Consider the following 20,248-nt stretch of genomic DNA (forward strand, 5'->3'; position numbering starts at 1 on the left):
TTCTCAGTGCCAAATGGAATTTACAGGTCACTTAGTTCTACCTCTTTCCTGACATCCTAGTCTGGTGATCAGCCCAGCAAAAACTAAGCTTCGCCAAGTGGCCTCACATCTTGCCTCCCCAACAAGACACATCCCCCACTGCTCCTCTACTCAACCCCTCTGGTCACTGGCTCTCTGGTCTAAGCTTCCTGAGGGCAGAAATCCATTCCATACTCTGTGCCTAATACGACACTCTGCTCTTTGTTTGATCAATAATGCTTGCTTAGTGAATTGTCATATGAATGATCATGATCATACACATTCACACCTCTTGCTCAAATCATCCTGTGTCCATTTTTTTGAGTTTTTTTGTTTTGTTTTGTTTGTTTGTTTTTGTTTTGTTTTTTGATATTGCACTCAGGGGCACTCAACCACTAAGCCACATCTCCAGCCCTCTTTTATATTTTAATTAAGAGACAGGGTCTCACTGAGTTGCTTAGCACCTCACTTTTTTTGAGGATGGCTTTGACCTTTCAATCCTCCTGCCTCAACCTCCAAAGCCACTGGGATTACAGGCATGTGCCATCACATCCGGCTCTGTGTCCATTCTCACCCGCTTAAGAGTCCATTACCCACCAACAGCCAAAGTGACCTTTTGACAACATAAGTTAGATGAGTGCACCCATGTTTATACTCCTCCAATGGCCCCAACATTACTTATAATAAAATCTAAGACCTTTCCATGGGTTATTAGGACCTACATGACCCACCACATGCCCCTCCTCATTGCACTCAGGACTTATGAGCCTCGTAGTATCCACTGAATATTCCATGTATACTGCTGCCACAGGGCCTTTGCAATTGCTGTCATTTCTGCCTAGAACATTCTTCCCACATACTCCCACAACTCACCACCTTACCTCTTTCATCAGTATCACCTACACAAGGTCCTTCCCTGACCACTGTTACCTATGGTTATCCACCCTTTTAATGTGCTTTATTTTCCTTATAGAACTCTGACCACCTGCTACTAAATTATAATCCTTTGTTTACTCACTAGGCCTATGCTGTCCAGCAGGGCAGTTATTAGCCACATGTAGCTTCTGAACGTTTGAATTGTGGCTAGTCAAAACTGAGTTGTACCATAAGTATAAAACATATACCAGATTTCAAAGGCAGAGAAAAAAAAGGAATGTAAAATATTTCATTAATACTTTCATATTGATTACATGTTGAAATTACAATTTTTTTTAAATACTGGGTTACATTAAATAAAGTTAATTTCATCCATTTCTTTTCTCTTTTTTAATGTGGCCACCAAAAAAAACTAAATTAGATTTGTGCCTTACATTGCAATTCTACAGCCGGGCACAGTGGCTCACCCCTGTAATTCCAGAGGCTATCAAGGCTGAGACAGGAGGATCACAAGTACAAAGCCAGCCTCAGCAATGGCAATGCACTAAGCAACTCAATGAGACCCAGTCTCTAAGTAAAATACAAAATAGGGCTGGGATATGGCTCAGTGGTTGAGTGCCCCTGAGTTCAATCCCCGGTACCCCCTTCAAAAAAAAGCACTATAATTCTACAGACTGGTATTTTACAGAAATAAGCTCCCCAGGGGCAGTCACTTTATCTGTCCTTTTCACCAATTAATCTCCAAACTCTAAACAGAACCCTATACACAGAGATGCTCATTAAAGATTGGATAACTGAAAGATCCTCTTCTTGCTGTGAATCTTCCCATCTTACAAGATCTAAGTTAAGCAACGTTCCTTCTAGAAGCCTCTTGGGATTGTCCAACTTGACACTTACCCCCAGGACCTAGGACAAGGGCCAGAACATTTGGACACTCAACAAGTCCATTAACTCAGCAAACGCTAGTTGAGCATCCACCACAAGTGGTTGTTATTATGTGTCATCTACCTCATTTAATTGTCACAGTAACATAGGAGGAGGAGGAAAGGAGTAGACTATCAGACTTGTGTTTTAAAAGGAGGATCTGAGGCCAAGAGAAGTGAAACAATATACCCAATAAGCAATACACAAAATGAGCAAGTGGCAGACCCAGAATGCAAATCCATGTCTTCCAGCTTCAGCCCTTGGCACCTGGCCTTCCACCCAAGGGCCAGGCTGGCAGCTGGCAGACAGCATCACACCCACAGAGATGATCTGGTTGGCCTACATAGTAGACTGTTTGCTTGTTTGTTTTAGCTATAATCTTTGCCAAAATCTGAGACTTTAGGGATTTTAACAGTCCAGGTTTCCATTTTCATTCAATACTTGAACACCTGCTACACGCCAAGTACATCAAATATAATCCAAGAACAAGATAGAAATGGCTCCAATGCTCATAGAGGGGTTCAGACAATAAAGCATCAAGTAATGAAAATATATAAGATACCAAATTGTGATAAGTACTATAAAAGAGAAAAGACAGAAATAGGGGATAGAAAATGCCAGGGGTAGAGGATGTCATTTTCAATGCGTTAACTGAGGAAGCCCACACTGAGGAGGTGACATTTGGATAAAATTCTAAGCAGGGAAAGGGCAAGATGTGTAGACATCTAGGAAAGAAAGACCTCCAGCAGACAGAATGGCAAATGCAGAGGTGGTGAACGGCACCACAGGTTAGAACAGAGAAACACTATCTTTCCAGAAACAGAGTACAGAAAAAATGGACACCTTCCTTTTGATGGTATAGAACTGCAGCTGGAAAGTGATTCCCAGTCAGTACTTACAGTTCCCAGCCTTCCCTGCATCCAGGCATAGCCATGTGACTAGGTCCCACCAATGGAAGGTAAGCATTAGGGAAGTATGTCTCCTCCATTAGCACAAAAAAGTGGGTGTGTCCTTTCTACCCACTCACCCTCTTCCACTGGCTAGACAGAGATGACAGTGAGGCACCAGAAGATGGAAAAAGACACCTGCTGACTGGGAAAAATTACAGTTGTGTGCTTACCGGAGCAAAAAATAAACTTCTTTGGTTTCTCTAGTTCTAAGCCACTAAAACTAAATTTGTAACAAAAGGTCTACCATGCCCTCTTACTTCGCCAATTCTGAGGCTGAGACTCTCCTGACATTTATCCTTTCCTCTGTGCTCAAAGCTTCTAATTAGGAATTACTCCAGGCATTGAGTTTGTGGCTTCTGTACTACAACTGGACTAATTCTGTCTGAATCCAATCCTTGACACAGGGCTGAGACCTGTCTTCCCACACTCACTCTGAACTCTAACCCTTTCCACCCATCAAGGATTAATCTCCACATGTCTTTTTCATTTGATTCATGAGACTGAACAATTAATTCCTCCATGGTGTTAACAGCTCAAAATGTCTATATATACTCCAACAAAGAAGGTATAATTCCTCAATCCTTTGAATGTGCAGAGCTATTCTGGGAGAAATATAATATTACATCAATGTAGGCAAAGTTGGCCTATATTGGCCTAATAACAAAAAAAGTTTAATTAAGAATGACAACTAAATGCACTGTGGAATCTTAGACTAAATCCTGGAGCAGATAAAAGGCATTATTAGGGCAATTTAAGAAATCTAAATAAAGTCTGTACATAAGTCAATAATATCATGTCAATGTTACTCTCCTAGCTTTAATCATTTTACTATAGTAACAGAAGATAATCATATTTGGGGAAGTTAGGCAAAAGGTAAAATAAAACTCTATTTTTAAAACTTGTAAATGTTTCAGAATGAAAAGTTAAAAACTTTCAAAAAGAAGACAACAACAACATGATAACTGAAAGAAAGGCATCTTAGTTAAATCATATCACATGGACACCAGGTGTACTGACAGTTTTCTCACAACTGCCCTTCTATTTGATGAAGTAGAGACGGCTCATATGAAAACATTAGCTTTAGGAAAAGGAAGAAAACAGACAAAAATCCACTTTCAAAAGCTTTATCTCCACAATTTTTTTTTTTCACTTTTGAGCTAGTCTTCATCACCTTGAATCACTGTCTTCAAAGTTCCCTAAAGAACTTTTTTTGTTTGTTTGGTACTGGGGGATAGAACCAAGGGGCATTTTACCATCAAGCTACACACCCATCCCTTTTTATTTTTTATTTGAGACATGGTATCCCTAAGTTGCTGAGGCTGGCCTCCAACTTTCAATCGTCCTGCCTCAGCCTCCTGAGTCACTTGCATATGCACTACCAATGCCTGGCCCTGAAGAACTTTTGTAAGTCTCACTCCTATGGAGCTCACCAAGACCCCAAGTAGAATCACTGTGATTACTTAGACTCTGTTAATAAGACCCAGAAAATAAGAATCAGCAGAGCAACCTGCCACAGTCTGGCTGGGCACAAAATAACCGAGCCACCACACACCTTGTAGATTCAAACAGCAACTCTTTATTCTCGAACTGTCACCGGCACTCTACACGCATGTTCTGGGGAAAATTCCACCTCCACCGGGCTCTGCATCCCAAATACTCTCTGAATCCAGCGAGAACTCAAGGGGAACTCAAGGAGCAGGCACCTGAGGCAGCAGGATACGCCCTATTCCCAGCAGGATCCACCTTAAACCTGGAACCGCCCTAAACCCGGATCTGCCCTGGTCCTTGAGCAGGGTCACCTTTCTCAAACATTCATGCAATGTCACTGCAAATGACCTGGATCCAAGGCAAGCCCATTTCCACAATGGAGAGTCCTCCCTCTAAGCAACATTGGGTAGGCTGACAAGGAAATTGCCATGCGTCATTCCTACTTGGCTATGGCTCTCAGCAGCAACCAGGTGAGACATCACAAGCCATCTCATAGTGGGTTCTAAACACATACTCTAAAAAGTTTAAAATTCTCATTCTAAGCTTGATTAATCCTCTTTGTGATCTCAAGCAATCTCCTCCAACATCACCTACCGCCCCACATTCTGCTTCCCAGAGGAAAGAAATGACATTCACTCTATACCACCCTAATTTTAGTGTCTCTCTTATTTTCAAAAATCAAATTTCCCCAACTTGTCTGGATAACAAATTCACTACACCAGTGTTTTTCAACTGCAGATCATAAAATCAATTTAGAGCGTAACAACCACATTTTTTAAAAAAATATAAAATAGTAGAAAGTAGAAAATATCAGTGTGCATTGACCTGATAAATGTCTTGCTGCTTCTATACACAGTTCTGTACAGCTTCCCAAAACACAAAACTCCTGCATTTCCAATAATATGACAAATCTTTTTGCACTAAATAAGAGGGGGCAAATATCTTAAATGAATCTTATATTCACAATAACTTTTATTAGAAAATCTGAGATGTATTTCCATGGGGGGCAAATCCTGTGGCAAACTGAAGTCAGAAACTTTTCCTGCAAAAGTATCCTTCCCTGAGATAATTAATGAGAAAAAAATAAAACATTGCAGTGCATAAACTAAGCAGATGCCACCTTAACAAAGTAAATCAAGGTCACTGTCACCTGTAATAAGATTGTGGATCAGTGGTAGAACACTAACATAGCATGTGTGAGACACTGGGTTCAATTCTGAACACCACATATAAATATATAAATAAAATAAAGGTCCATCAATGTCTAAAAATTTAAGGAAAAAAAAAAGAAACTAACATGCTGGTTTCATGTCACCCACTTCCCAAACCATATGAAGGAAACAAAATCACTTATCTGGTATTCTTGCCCAAACTGTATAACCTCAATTCAAAACATCAGAGAAATCCAAAATGAGGATCACGAAAAAAATCAAGTGACCAGTTCTCTTCAAAAATCAAGGTCATGAAAAATAAGGAAATACTAAAAAATTGTGACATACCAGAAGATACCAAGAGACATATCAACTAAATAAAATGATCCTGGACCAGAAAAAGGACAATAATGGGAACTTGTGAAATCTAAATAAAGTTTAATTTTTTTAAAAAAAATTGTACCACTATTAATTTCTTGATTTTGGACCCTGTGCCATGTAAAACATTAATATTAGGGGAAGATGAGTAATGGGTATATAGAACTTTGCATCATTTTTGCAACTTAAGTCTAAAATTACTTCAAAATAATAAAAAAGTTTTAAACACTTTTTCTGAGGCAAGGTATTCTATCACATAAATATATAAATAAACACAGCAGAGTGTTGTACCTCCAATTCTCTAACTCAAGAGATAAACATAACAGAGCATTGGGTGTGTAATGTACATGTAATAAACTTAACACAGGGAAAGAGCTGAAGCTGTCATTCTTTACCCAGGTTCCTCACCAGCTCTTCCATCTCTCCCTTCTTCTTGTATCTAACAGGAGGACTAGTAGGATTCCCTATTCCCCTCATAGGCAATAATGTGAGGCATACTAGTGCTGAGGCTATGGATTCCTAGTTTCTTGCAAACATCCACACAAAGTGCAAGGTGTACAGAGGGTAGGAGAGAGGCAGTTATTGAGGCAACAAATATTTCCTGAATGCCTCTGTTCTTCCAGACACTGGTTAGGCCCTGGGAAAACAGCCACGAACAAGATCCATGCAGTTACTGGCTCTCATGGAGTTAACAAAGAGGAGGAACAGGCAAACAAAACTACATACGTGTGTACACCATGTATAAATTCAGATAATGATAAATGCTGCAAAGCCAAAAAGCCAGACTAATCTGATACAGGCTTCTTGGAAGAAGTGACATTTGAGTCACGACCTGGTCTTTCTCTGATCCTGTTTCCTCATCCATAAGCCAAAGCTAATGATCGTCACCCTTGCAGTAGCTCATTTTAAGAATAATATTAGAGGGTTGCGGTGGTGGCTCAGCAGTAGAACACTCGCCTAGCACGTGTGAGGCCCTGGGTTCAATCCTCAGCACCACATAAAAATAAATAAAATAAAGGTATTGTGTCCAATTACAACTAAAAAATAAATATTAAAAAAAAAAGAATAAAATTAGTTAATGACCACATGGGATTTAGAATTTCTAGTAAGTGAATGAGTATCCAAAAATAATTATTAATGACCAAAATTACTTATCAAGACCATTACACTAAAAGCACTAACATTCTCAATTTATAATAAAGTATATAGAGCCCACTGATATTTATTCAAACATCTATGAATAAATCGATAAATGCAGAAACAGCTATTTTCCTCCACTGGGCAGCAAAGGAGAATAATGACTATATGGGGAGATGGAGAGAGCGGGGAACACAAATGCCCACACCAGAGCCAATAAGAATGATGAACCTCCCAGGAGGCCCTCTTTGGCAGTTGCCTTCTAGGTGCCTGACAAGATGAAGAGGTCCAAGTCCAAGGGGGCCAGCATGGACCCCCCCTGAAGAATTGACTCCATCTTTTCATAAGTGGAGATAACAAAGACATGGAAACAAACTGGAGGTTCTCAGTCCTCAGTATGGGGCCAGGTATTAACAAAACACCGTCCCAGCTTCCCTTGAGTTGCAAGTTTAACTATAATTAACACATTTTCTTTCACACACACACACACACAAAAAAAAAAAAAAAAAACCCCCTTTGGTAATATTGCATCCCACTTCTAAACCTGTGAACAGTAAAAAACTATTGAACTGATTTAGAAAAATAATCATGAAATAAGAGTATATAAAGTAAAACAATTTTAGATCAAAGGGCTTTATATTATGCAATTGGATATCTCAAATAACCTTGCAACAGTGGTCCACTTCATGCTTTGAATATAGTCCTTGCTGCTCTGCCACTGCAACTTAGTTTTTAAATGGACATTTCTTTCTCTTCCTTTGTCCCTACTCCTCCCTAATCTCTCCCCTTCCCTAATCTCGAGGGAAACAGAGCTACCTTTCTTCCCCATTTTAAGCAGATTTATCTGTCCTTGAGTACATACCCACCATAGGAACTAAGTAATCCAGCCTTTAGGGATGGTACCAGAAGATCTCAGAAATGGACTAACTCCCAAATTAACAAGTGAATTACAATTCCAACAAAGAACATGTGGAATGTAGCCTTTGAATTACCTCTTTAAAAGACCCCTGTTCCTGCTCATGGGCAGAATCACAGCCTCTGGGACAGGAGACCCCTATGTTTCTCCTTTGCTAGCAAAGCAATAAAACTACTTTTTCCTTTTTCTCAAAACCATGTTCTTGTTATTGGATTGGCATAGGGACAAGGACTCAGCTTTCCGTAACAAACTCTCTGATGGAAAGACACACATGGATTTATCTCTCTCCCTCTGGCGCACATGCTCTCTAGCATTCTCTCTCCCCCTATTTCTCTCTCTCTCACACACACACACACTCTCTCTCTCTCTCTCCACCTTTGTAGCAAAGCAACAGAAGTTTAATCTCAGATTATGTTTAGTAAACACTCTAAGTAATCAAAGAGCTTTTTTAAAATGCTATATGTTATATTCATAATATTTATACCTTGAATATTGTGCACACTAAAGATATTTTTAAATAAAAAATAAATAAGCCATTTATTTCACATTATTTTCAAAGTTCACCTAAAAGAAAGAAAAAATTTCCACATGCTCTGAACTCTAGGAGTCATCAAGAGCAACAGCCCTCCTGATGGAAGCCCACCCAAACCATCAAAGCTCTCACTCCTCATGGGAGAAACTCCCTTTTCTCTATCCAGCCAACCCCTACTTCCCTCCCTTGTCCCTTCAGCCTCCTTTCTCCAACCCCTAACTCCCTACCTGCTCTTTCTTTGTTAAAATAAAAAGACAGACAAAACACCTGTCCTCTGCCAAGCCTGGGTTTGCAAAGCCCAGGTGAGAGCTGGGATCTGAGCCAGACTGTGTGCCTCCAACAAGGAGTAAAGGAGTTTGAAAAGATGTCATTACAGGAGCCAAATTCTTCCCAGGTAAACAGGATCTAGGCTCTCTCCTTCCTTTCATCTCACCATTAATGGGAAGAGCAATCAACAGGTGCCACCTCCATGCCCTTGTGGCTCACACATATCCCCCAGCCTCCTGCAGTTGTGGCAGCACCTCACATAGCTCATTAGTCCCCTCCAGAGCCATTTAGCCTAATCTGGTGGCCTAACCCAGCCAGCTGGGCTCAGGCCTTGACCTGCAGAGCCTCCAACACTGATGAGCTCTCTCCTTCCAGAGCCTGGAACCCGGGGCAAGGCATGACAGTCTACTCTCCTGCTTTCCCCGCCCCCTGCCCACCCTCCATTGCTCAGTCCTCCACTCTTGCCTCCTTAATTGTGGCTGTTAGTAACAACAGTGATGGAAAGAAACAGTAACAGCAATGGTTCACTGATGGTACACAGTTCATCTTATCTCCCCAACAACATATGCAGCATTATTTTACAATAGTTCTCAAATGTGACCTCAGAACCCTTTTACACTCTTAAAAATTACTGAGGAGCCCAATGAGTTTTTATTAACATCAATCATATCCAGTGAAAATTACCATATTAGAAATTAAAACTAAGAAATGTTTTAAACAAAATGCACAGCCCACAGCCCCAAAACATCATTAGACATCATAGTTAATGTATATGGAAAACACTGTATACTGGTTACACAGTACTGCTATCCCCTTGCTCTCGTTTACTGTGGTCTTCTGGAAGACAACATTCACTTCCATCACAGCTGTCACCATCTTCAAGTTGGGACAGTCAGGAACCCCCATGAAAAGCAGCATTATGAGGACAGTAAAAACTCTTGAATAAAAAAGGCACATAACACCTTAGTACTACTGTGCAAACAGTTTTGACTTTATGAACCCCCTACAAGAGTCTCAACAATTCACAGCTGTCCCTGGAACACACTTGGGAGCACTGCTGTTTTATATAACAAGCAAGTAAACCTTACAGAGTAACAACAACTACCCAGGTCCCTCAGCCAGCTACTGAAGAGCTCTGGTCTCGACCTTGGTTACACAGTATTGCTATCCCCTTACTCTCATTTATTGTGGTCTTCTGAAAGACAATATTCACTTCCTTCAAGTTGGGACTGTCAGGAACCCCCATGAAAAGCAGCACTATGTAGATAGTAAAAACTCTTGAGTGAGGGAAGAGATAGTCAGGGCCCCCACCCAACTTCTCACCCCACCAAAAAGGGCAAATGCACTCCTGGACCTTAACTCACAGCCTGTTAGCTATTAAAAGCATGGCATGTGCTTTCCTCTGCCCTCCCACCTGCACTCATAGCTTGTTAGTTATTAAAAGCATGATATGTGCCTTTCCCTACCCTTTCAACTCTCAGTCTTATCAGCTGCAAAAACCAGGTGCATCATAAAGGCCAGGATTCCCCTGCCATGACTCTCCAAGGACAATCAACATAAAAGATAAAACTGTTGGGGAGTCACCAAAACAGCAAACTCCCAGAACCCTTAACTTGTTACATGATTTGTGTTTTCTTCCAGCCTCCCACCTACTAGTCTCTCAACAGCTACAGGAACTCAAACTATAGTGTAAAGATGTTTATGCAGGATGCAGCATCAATATGAGAGATGAATAATTGGTGCCAGGATGACAGCAATACTACCCTGTCCCTCAAGGTTGAAACACTGACCAAGGAAAAGAAAAACATCTTTTGAAATGCACCTGAAATTATTAACATTCTAAACTCTAGCCCAGCCCTACTACCCTTTCATTGGAGTAAAAATAGATCTCCTTCTTTGTCCCCAATAGCCAGCTTGACACTCTCTTGGTCATTGCTGTGTCTCCCTTCTGCTCCAGCAAGAAGTCTCAATAAGAATCTTGCTCCTGGAACTTTACAGATTCAATGCAATTCCCATCAAAATCCCAATGACATTCCTTGCAGAAACAGAAAAAGCAATGATGAAATTCATCTGGAAAAATAAGAGACCCAGAATAGCTAAAGTAATTCTAAGCAGGAAGAGTGAAATTGGTGGTATCGCGATTCCAGATTTTAAACTATACTATAGAGCAATAGTAACAAAAACAGCATGGTACTGGCACCAAAACAGGCTGGTAGACCAATGGTACAGAATAGAGGACACAGAGACAAATCCACAAAATCACAACTACCTTATATTAGACAAAGGTGCTAAAACCATGCAATGGAGAAAGGATAGCATCTTCAACAAATGGTGCTGGGAGAACTGGAAATCCATATGCAACAAAATGAAATTGAATCCCTTTCTCTCACCATGCACAAAAGTCAACTCAAAATGGATCAAGGAGCTAGGAATCAGACCAGAGACTCTGCGTCTAATAGAAGATAAAGTTGGCCCTAATCTTCATCACGTGGGGGCAGGCCCCAAATTTCTTAATAAAACACCTATAGCACAAGAGTTAAAACCAAGAATCAACAAATGGGACAAATTCAAATTAAAAAGTTTTTTCTCAGCAAGAGAAATAATATGAGAGGTGAATAGGGAGCCTACATCCTGGGAACAAATTTTTACCCCTCAAACATCAGATAGAGCTCTAATCTCTAGAGTATACAAAGAACTCAAGAAGTTAAACAACAAAAAAGCAAATAACCCAATCAACAAATGGGCCAAGGACTTGAACAGAAACTTCTCAGAAGAGGATATACAATCAATCAACAAATACATGAAAAAATGCTCACCATCTCTAGCAATCAGAGAAATGCAAATTAAAACTACTCTAAGATACCATCTCACTCCAATAAGAATGGCAGCCATTATGAAGTCAAACAACAATAAGTGCTTGCGAGGATGTGGGGAAAAAAGTACACTCATACATTGTTGGTGGGACTGCAAATTGGTGCAGCCAATTTGGAAAGCAGTATGGAGATTCCTTGGAAAGCTGGGAATGGAACGACCATTTGACCCAGCTATTCCCCTTCTCGGACTATACCTAAAAGACATAAAAAGAGCATACTACAGGGACACAGCCACATCAATGTTTATAGCAGCACAATTCACAATAGCTAGAATGTGGAACCAACCCTGATGCCCTTCAATAGATGAATGGATTAAAAAATGTGGCATATATACACAATGGAATATTACTCAGCACTAAGAAATAACAAGATCATGGCATTTGCAGGCAAATGGATGGCATTAGAGCAGGTTATGCTAAGTGAAGTTAGCCAATCCCTTAAAAACAAATGCTGAATGTCTTCTCTGACTCAAAATGGGATAGGGAGGAAGAGCATGAGAAGAAGACTACCACTAAATAGGGAAGAGAGGTGGGAGGGAAAAAGAGGGAGGAGGGGAGTTGCATGGAAGATGGAAGGAGAACCTCATTGTTATACAGAATACATATATGATGTTGTGATGAGAAAAAGAAAAAAAAGTGTGTCACATTAGATTGGATAGAGAGAAAGGATGGGAGAGGAGGGGAGGAGTAGAAGGGATAGGAAGGGCAGCAGAATAGAATAGACAATGATTGATGTATGTACATTCCATGTATGTATTATATGTCAAAATACATTCTGCTGTCATGTATGACTAAAAAAAATAAAAATAAAGAGTCTTGCTCCTGGAAAGAGAAAAGGGAGAGTAGTGGGGGTGAGGAACAGGAATTGAAATCAAATTTCATGCATGTATGATTTTGTCAAAATGAACCCAATTACTATGTATGACTGTAATGCTCTAATAACAATAAGAGACTTGCTCCTGTAGCAATTGTGCTTTATCTGATTCCTCTGATGAAAAAGTCCATCCAGTCACTAACACAGTGGCCTCCAAATGTGCATTTGCAGAGCTGATGATTCACCCAGATGGGTTATCTCACCTCCTAATCCCTGGATCTCCCATCAGCATCCTGAACCAACTCAAGTGGCCATCATGTACCTTCATCCACCCTAGCCAGCTCTGTGCCCAGCATTACCACCTTTGGGAAAAGTAGTCAGTCTTCCACTTGAGTATATATTGTTCCTACACAAACAAGAGGAAGTAAATACACTATTTGAAAGTAGTTATCTATGGATCGTGGAATTAAGAGTGACTTGCAATTTGATTTCATTGGTACAATCTTACACATAACACATCTTTTATAAGCATGTGTTATCTTCATAATAAAAATAGGTTTTGTTTGTAAATTTTGTTCTTTGATGCTGCCTTTCCTTTCACTACTCCACCTTAGTCTAGAATCAGATCATCATGGGCCATATTTCAGCTCTTTATGGTCACCAGGCACTTAGCCATCCTGAACTCTATGACACAAACAGTCAGGAAAATCAATGGCATGTATAAAAAGTATAAAAAGTACTTTGCCCAGCACTTGGCAAACAGTAAATACGTGTTCATTGTTGCTGTGCTGTTATTATTATTTCCATTAAATGAAACTTCTGAAAACACCAATTTTTATTGTGAAATAACACACACTTATAAAAGATGTGTTATGTGTAAGACTGTACCAAAGAAATCAAATTGCAAGTCATTTTTAATTCCATGATCCATAGATAACTACTTTCAAACAGTGTATTTGCATCCTCTTGTTTGTGTAGGAACAATATATACTGTATTGAAACCATCAGTAGATTCCGATATTTATTTATATAACTTTTACTTTGGAGCCAGGCACTGTCAGAAATGTTACTTATTCCATCACCATCTCAGCCCAATGAGGAGAGTTTTGTGAAGACCACCATTTTACAGATGAAGAAACTGAAGCACACAACTAAAGTGCCAAGACATGAAGCTAGGAGTGGCAGGGTTGGCATTCATCAAGTCCTGTTTAACCATACTGCCCAGAATTTTCCACAGTCGTAGGAATGTTCTATATGTAGGCTGTTTAACATGTGGTTATGGAGCCATTTGAAGTGCCTAGTGCACCTGAGTAACTAAAATTTTGATTTAAAGTTCATGTGGCCAATAGCTATATACTAGTAGTGAGCACAGGACTTTAGAGAAGAAAAACCCAAACCCCCATGTTTAACAAAGAAAAGCCCCTCTCAACTAATTCTACAAAAATTTCAACTGCTCTTTAAAATTACTAATAGACTAACTTTGTTCTTACCTCCCAGTCATCCCCTATCCTCCCCTCATCAAGTCTTATACCTCAGTGAAGAACTTTAAAGAGCTAGAATAAGGTAAGACAGACCTGGGTTTAAATCCTGACTCTATATGGTCCTAGTGTGTGACTTTGGGCAGGCTGGTTCACTCTTGAGTCTTTGTTCCTCATCTGTACAATGGGCTGGCAATAGCAACTTCCAAAAAGCATCCCCAAGTACTTACCAATTATTGTATCAGAAAATGGTCTCTGACAATATCCCCTCAGGACTCCATTCAAACTCCACCCTCTTGTCCCAAACATCCAGGAGAGCACTTCCCCCAGGCTCTAGAGTCCCCTAGAGGATTCATCACATCCCACCAAGTCACTGATCTGGCAGTGCCTTCAGGACCACTAAACCAGCATTTTCCTGAGGCCAAAGGCTCCTGTCATCTGTGAAACCAGTCAACTGTGAATCCTGAGGCCACAAGTACCCATACAAAGGGCCCTAAAGGGAACTGGAGCAGGCTCAGCCCAGCACTATTACCTGAGAGTTCAGTCTCCCCTTCATAAAACGAGGATTAAAAACCCTCTGTCAAGTCATTTGGCAGGAGAAGAAATGTAGCTGCCAAGCCAGAGCAATGAGCATGGGACCTGAAGGGAAGCATCTCCACAGATCCCTTCCCATCCTTAACACAAGAGTTTCTGTCATCATCACAGAACCCTGGCACTAACCAGGAACTAGTTTCTCTTTGCTACCACCTTGTTCTTGCACTGGGAAGACTTTACCTTCTGGGTCTTTGTTCCTCATCTGTACAATGAGCTGGCAATGCCAATTTCCAGAAAGTATTAAGGATACTGATCCCAGTCAGAATACCAGTGGCATGTTTTACTTTCTCTTTTGAACTTGGGAGACATGACATTAAATTCTACCTGAGTGGTTAATCAAGAAGAAAGGCTGAGAACAGGCAGAAAAGGGAAAGAATTAGGTGAATCTGACTTAGATGAGAAAACATTCACAAAGGTGGCTGGCCCACTGCCAGTCCTTGATAAATATTTTTTGGTAAAACATTTTTTAATATTTGTTTTTGAATAAAGGTACAGTCATTAAACTATAAAAATAATAATAGTAATAGCTAATTTTTAATTATTTGTTTGTTTATCTGTTTATTTATTTACTTATTTTGGTGGTGGTGGTGGTGGTGCTGGGAATGAAGCCCAGGGCCTCAACCATGCTAAGCAAACACTCTACTACAAGCCACATCCCTGGCCCAACAAGAAATCTCTGGAGCCTCTGCTAGATACAAGGTACCATATGGAAAGCTTGATCCTCAAGTATTCCCTCATTTGAATCTCACACTGCATTTTTTTTTTCACATTATCAACTGCAATGCATAGCTCCAACCTGAAATCTATTTAGTGATCTACAAACAGCATTTGTTAATGAAACAACAGAGTAAGGTAGAATAGCAAGTATAAGAATGAATTGCATATAATTCATGTACACCTCATGGGTCCTTTTTCCTCTCTACAAGATGTACAATTTAAAATGTATTTTCTCATTCAAAAACATGTAGGGAGGAAACCTCATCTTTATAACTTAGAAAGCTATATGTAACTACTATTACCATTTGATTAAAAAAAAAACCCTAAGATTTAAAACAATTAAGTCTCTTGCTCAAATTTACCCAGTTCATAAATAACAGGCAAAATTTTAGCCCAGGCACTCTGTGTTAAGACCCTAACCCTTTCAACATTGTCAAACCAATGGGGTGGAAGAGATGGCCCTGAAGGATCACCTAGATTTTTCCATAAGAAAACAAGGAAGTAAGACCAATTAGTTACCAAATTATTATTTTATTATCCCCTCAGAGGAAAATAAATTAAACCTATAAAATTGCAAAAATTGAACCAATTTTTTAAAAAAGACTAGACATAAATAAGAACAAAGAAGAAGTCACAAAAAATGTGTATAATAATATACAAATTGCTAAACTTCTGCCCCCCAAATTATGAACACAATTAAGTTTCTGCTAAAGATTTACTCATTTGAAAAGCATAGTTGTGACTTTGGGCAAGTTAACTGTGCTATAGTCTGAATGCTTGTGCCCCCTAAAATTCCAATGTTGAAACCTAGCCCACACTGAGATGATATTAAGAGGTGGTGCCTTTTCGGGGTGACTAGGTCCTGAAGGCAGGGCCCTTGTGAATAAAATTAGTATCCTCCAAGAGACTTTTTTTTTTGCCCCTCCCACCAGGTCAGGACACAGCAACAAGGTACCCTAACCAGATACCTTGTCTGCCTGACCCTTATCTTGGTCTTGCCAGCCTCCAGAACCATGAGAAATGTTTGCCGTTTTCAAGCTACCCAATTTATGGTATTTTTTATAGCCACCCAAAATGACTAAGCAGCTATGTTTCCCACTCTGTAAAATGGCATAACAATAAGTCTCCACCTGCTCAAAGCATTGCAAAGATTAGATTCTGTACCTGATACTCCTGCCAGAGAGTCAGGCAGAGAGCAAACTCTCAATAAAGGTGGCTGCTATTATGCCTAAGCAAGATAATTGCTCCTTTGCATCTGGAATGACTACTTCTGCCACATAAGCCATAAGGCAGTATAAACAAATAAACTCATCAAATCTTGGCTGGAACCATGCACTCCTGTTCCACACAAGGACAGATTACTATAAAGGCTCCTAAATCAAAAACTCAGTATCCTACCATTTTGCCCCCATTCATAAGATTCTGGCTACAACAGCATCCACACTGAGCTCCAGGCCCCTTTAATCTTGTTGGTTGCCACCCCCTGGCCTGAGGCTCCACTACTCTAAAAATTACCATCAAAAAAAATTTTTAACAACTTCCACTAATGGACAACCAACAGGAAGTTCTTTCTCCAGAACCAATGGCTCTTTTTAGGTAACTTTTAAAAATTACATAAACAAGTTGTTAATTATTCATTATAAAAGTATGCATGAGTAATGTGAAAATTCAAACAGTAACAAAGAAAAAACTTTCCATCTTTGCCTCACATATTCTTCATCAGGCCTCCTCTTTAGAGGTACTACTGTTACATTTCTTATGAATTGTCCCACACAGCTATAGTTGTGTGTGTATGTACATACATACAACTCATACACACACACAACTTTAAGCCGCTGTACTATGTGTGTATGAATGTGGACATCTTGCTTTTCTCAATCCCCTATTTTAGAGAGCTTGAAAGATCAATGTTTTTTCTAAGTGCTGCATACAGCGTTCCACCATAGGATTTAGACCTTAATTTTAAGAAATTCCCCACATTTTTACATTCACGTCATTTATAGTTTTGTTGTTACAAGCAAGCATCCTTATATATTCAGCTTGGTAGGTAGGAATATAATCCCCATAATAATTCTTAGAAATGAAATCCCCAGATTAAAGGGTCCAATTTCTAATCTTGACAATTACTACCAATTTTTCCAACATGAAAGTTTCAGAGATTTTGACCCTCTATCATTATCAACTTGAAAGTGTCTGTTTTGCCTTTCCTTTACCAGCACTGGTTCATATCTGCCAAGCACACTGGAAAAAAATTTTTTAGCTTATTACCATTATAACTTGCACATATTTTTTATGAATTAGGTCAAGTATTTTTTGGTTGACCACCTATATATCTCTTCTATTTTACTGCCAAATTCTGGATCTTTGACTCTCCCTGAAACTCTCTTTAGAAGGTTACCAGTATCCTCATCTCGAAGACCGAGGACCTCATCTTACTGTCATATCATCTTGGTAACACTTGACACCAAACACAGCCATCTTCAGGGGACCCTTCTCCCTTCCCACCATGACAGCCTGCTGGACTGGTTGTCCTCTATCTGCTGTAAGCCACTCTTCTCCCTGGAATCCTAAGAAGAGTTATACCCCAATGTCCAATTCCTGGCTCCCTTTCTTTCTCACCTAACATTAAAACTGTTGCCTATATGCAAAGTATCTCCCAGTGACAATCCTGGTCTAAGACCTAAAAACAAATCTCCAACCTTCTGATGAACACCTCTAGCAGAGATGAATCTTCTCCTTCAATATACACATAGCACTTTTCAGTGACACTTAACTATACTTCGTGTAACTCAACATATCCAAGATAGAAAGCATCAACTTCACCATGCATTCCCCAAATCTTATTCACCTCTTTGAGCATCAAAACTCAGTTAATGACTCCACATTTTTCCTCTAAACCCTCCTTCTGATCAGTGGAGCTGCCAATCCTGTCAATTATGTCAGTTAACTATCTTGGTATCTCTATCCCACCTTCCCATTTCCCCTCTAACCTAGACAACTGCTTCCTTCCGTCATGCCCCAATTCTGATGCCACCAATTGCCTGCTGAGCAAAAATGTCAATTCAATCTACCTCCACAAAGCACATGGTTTCTGGGCTTGTTTCCTGCCAGTGATCCATGAACCTGGGCTTAAGGTATATATTGTCAAGGCACTTAAATCACAGCACCTTTGCCAGAAGGCCCAGTTTTTTTAGAGTCATATCATTATACCATCCCTCCCTCACCAGACAGGGAACTCCTAGAAGACACTCATCAGACAAAATTCATTCACCTTGTATTCTGAATAGCACCCAGCACATTGCTGTGTATTTGGTAGGTGCTTAATAAATACTTCCTAAATTATCTAATATAGTTTTCTAGTATGTTTCATATTATTCCAAAGAAGAAAAAGAACAACTAATACATGAAAATCCATATTTTTAAATCATTTAAATGACTTTGGGGTCTGTTTATCTTGTATGACTGGATATAAAAAGAAACGTAAATGTTCTTTTATGGCTTAAGAAAAGACAAACTCTTCCCTAAACAGCTTTAGAAGAAACCTGAAAAAAATCACACATATTCCCTCAATAAATAAATAAATAAACTCACCCTGATTTCTAAAAGCACTTATTTTCAATGGTTCCAAATCAGAAAAATGACTTCCTACTCAACAATGGAGAAAATAGATTCAGGTAAGTCAAGAAGTATGGAAATCTCCTGATTTTATGATCTTCTGATGCCCTAATCAGCTATCAGAAGGACCAAACATTGACCTCCAGAGTTGTTAGTATGACTAAAAGGGAGAGGCCATATGGTAAGTCAAATGTCCAACAACTCAGTTTAGAAATTAATAAAAACAAATTGCTCTGTGTGAACCGTGCCTAACAATTTGCAGGACATCCCATTTAAGTATACTTCATTCTTTCAAGTTAAACCAATTTAAAAAGTAACTTTTCCAAAGTATCTTTCTTAACAGGTTATAAAGAGGTCATTGAAAAGGAAACACAGGTTCCTTTTCAGTGAATGAAAAGTGAAATAATTCTGAAAAGCATTACTTAGTAGAAACATAAAACAAGATTAAATTCTACACGTGTTCACAATTCTTGCCCTCAGCATTATTTCAAACAAGGGCAAAGTGTCCTTGACTTTTTTCCCCAGGAGTCAAAACTTTAGTCAAAGTTTTCCTATCCCCTCTTTTCATCCGAGGTTAAGAACTGCTAAGTTACTATTTATAAGTTAGGGTTCACATTCCGAAACTCTAAATCATCTCTAAGACATTAAAAAAGTAGCGTGGTTAATAGTTACAGAACTTCTGAGTGGGCACAAATGAGGGTTGCGCCTGACATCTCAAGGTGCCCCCTCACCATTCCCATGTTCCCCCCAAGTATCTCCGTAACCTTGATGCTTTTTAAGGGGAAACGAGCAAACTTCCCCAAGTTATTGGGTTGGGGACAGTTTATAGGAAATCTTCTTCCTGGCCTCTTGAACTCTTTACCCTTAGGATTCCCTCCAGGACAGAGTGAAAAAGGCAGCAAAACACGAAGTTCTCCAGGCCCCCAGAGGCCCCGGCCTGGATCAGGTGGGCCTGGAGCTTGCCCCTGACACTTAAATTCACGCTGGCCTCTCAGGAGAGCTAGAGAACAGCTTCCTCTAGGTGGGGGTAAGGCAAGGGTGGGGGACGAGCTGTCCCACTCACCTGCGATTCATGGGCCGGACTCTCACGGCCACCTTGACAGATGCCATTGCTCATCCCAGCCCGGCTCGGCCCGGCCCGGCCCGGTCCGACCCGCGGGGATTCCCACCAGGCCAGCGCCTCACGGCCGCCGGCGACTCTACCACTGAACCCGCGGCCCCCGCCCACTTCCCACTCGCCCCCGCCCCTCGGCTCGGGGCCGGACCTGGAGTCGCGCGGCGGCCCCACCTGCCAGGCCACTGAGCATGCCCAGAGCGGCTCCGGCCCGGAAAATCCGAGAACCGGGGTTTGGAGGCGGCTCCGGCGGCGCGAAGGGGCGGAGCCAGAATGCTTAGGCTGAGATGGGGCGGGGCCAGGATACACAGGGGCGTGGCAAATCGCCGGTTGCAGCCCTGCTGGCTGCAGCAGGGAAGTTTCTGAGAGCGATCATCCGCGGATGATTGCAAGAGAAAAACTCATCC

At 40.5% G+C, this 20,248-nt stretch overlaps 1 protein-coding gene across 7 annotated transcripts in view; it reads right to left on the minus strand.

Annotated features, from left to right (window-relative positions):
* Positions 1-19,959, minus strand: part of Kif16b (kinesin family member 16B) — a 304,004-nt gene extending 284,045 nt beyond the window's left edge. For 3 of the 7 annotated variants that reach the window (XM_046434441.2, XM_046434424.2, XM_046434452.2), the window contains exon 1: positions 19,791-19,955. In XM_046434441.2, coding sequence (XP_046290397.1) covers positions 19,791-19,837 — 47 coding nt within the window. In that variant the 5' untranslated portion in view covers positions 19,838-19,955. Of the gene's footprint in view, positions 1-19,790 lie in introns of all 7 variants that reach the window. The other 4 variants (XM_046434416.2, XM_046434411.2, XM_046434431.2 and 1 more) reach the window with 3 other exon arrangements.
* Between the last annotated feature and the right edge of the window lie 289 nt (positions 19,960-20,248).

Source organism: Marmota monax, unplaced genomic scaffold (genome assembly GCF_021218885.2).
Source record: "Marmota monax isolate L192 unplaced genomic scaffold, Marmota_monax_Labrador192_F-V1.1 WCK01_AAM20220418_F8-fsc00005, whole genome shotgun sequence".
In the NCBI taxonomy this organism is placed as follows: domain Eukaryota; kingdom Metazoa; phylum Chordata; class Mammalia; order Rodentia; family Sciuridae; genus Marmota; species Marmota monax.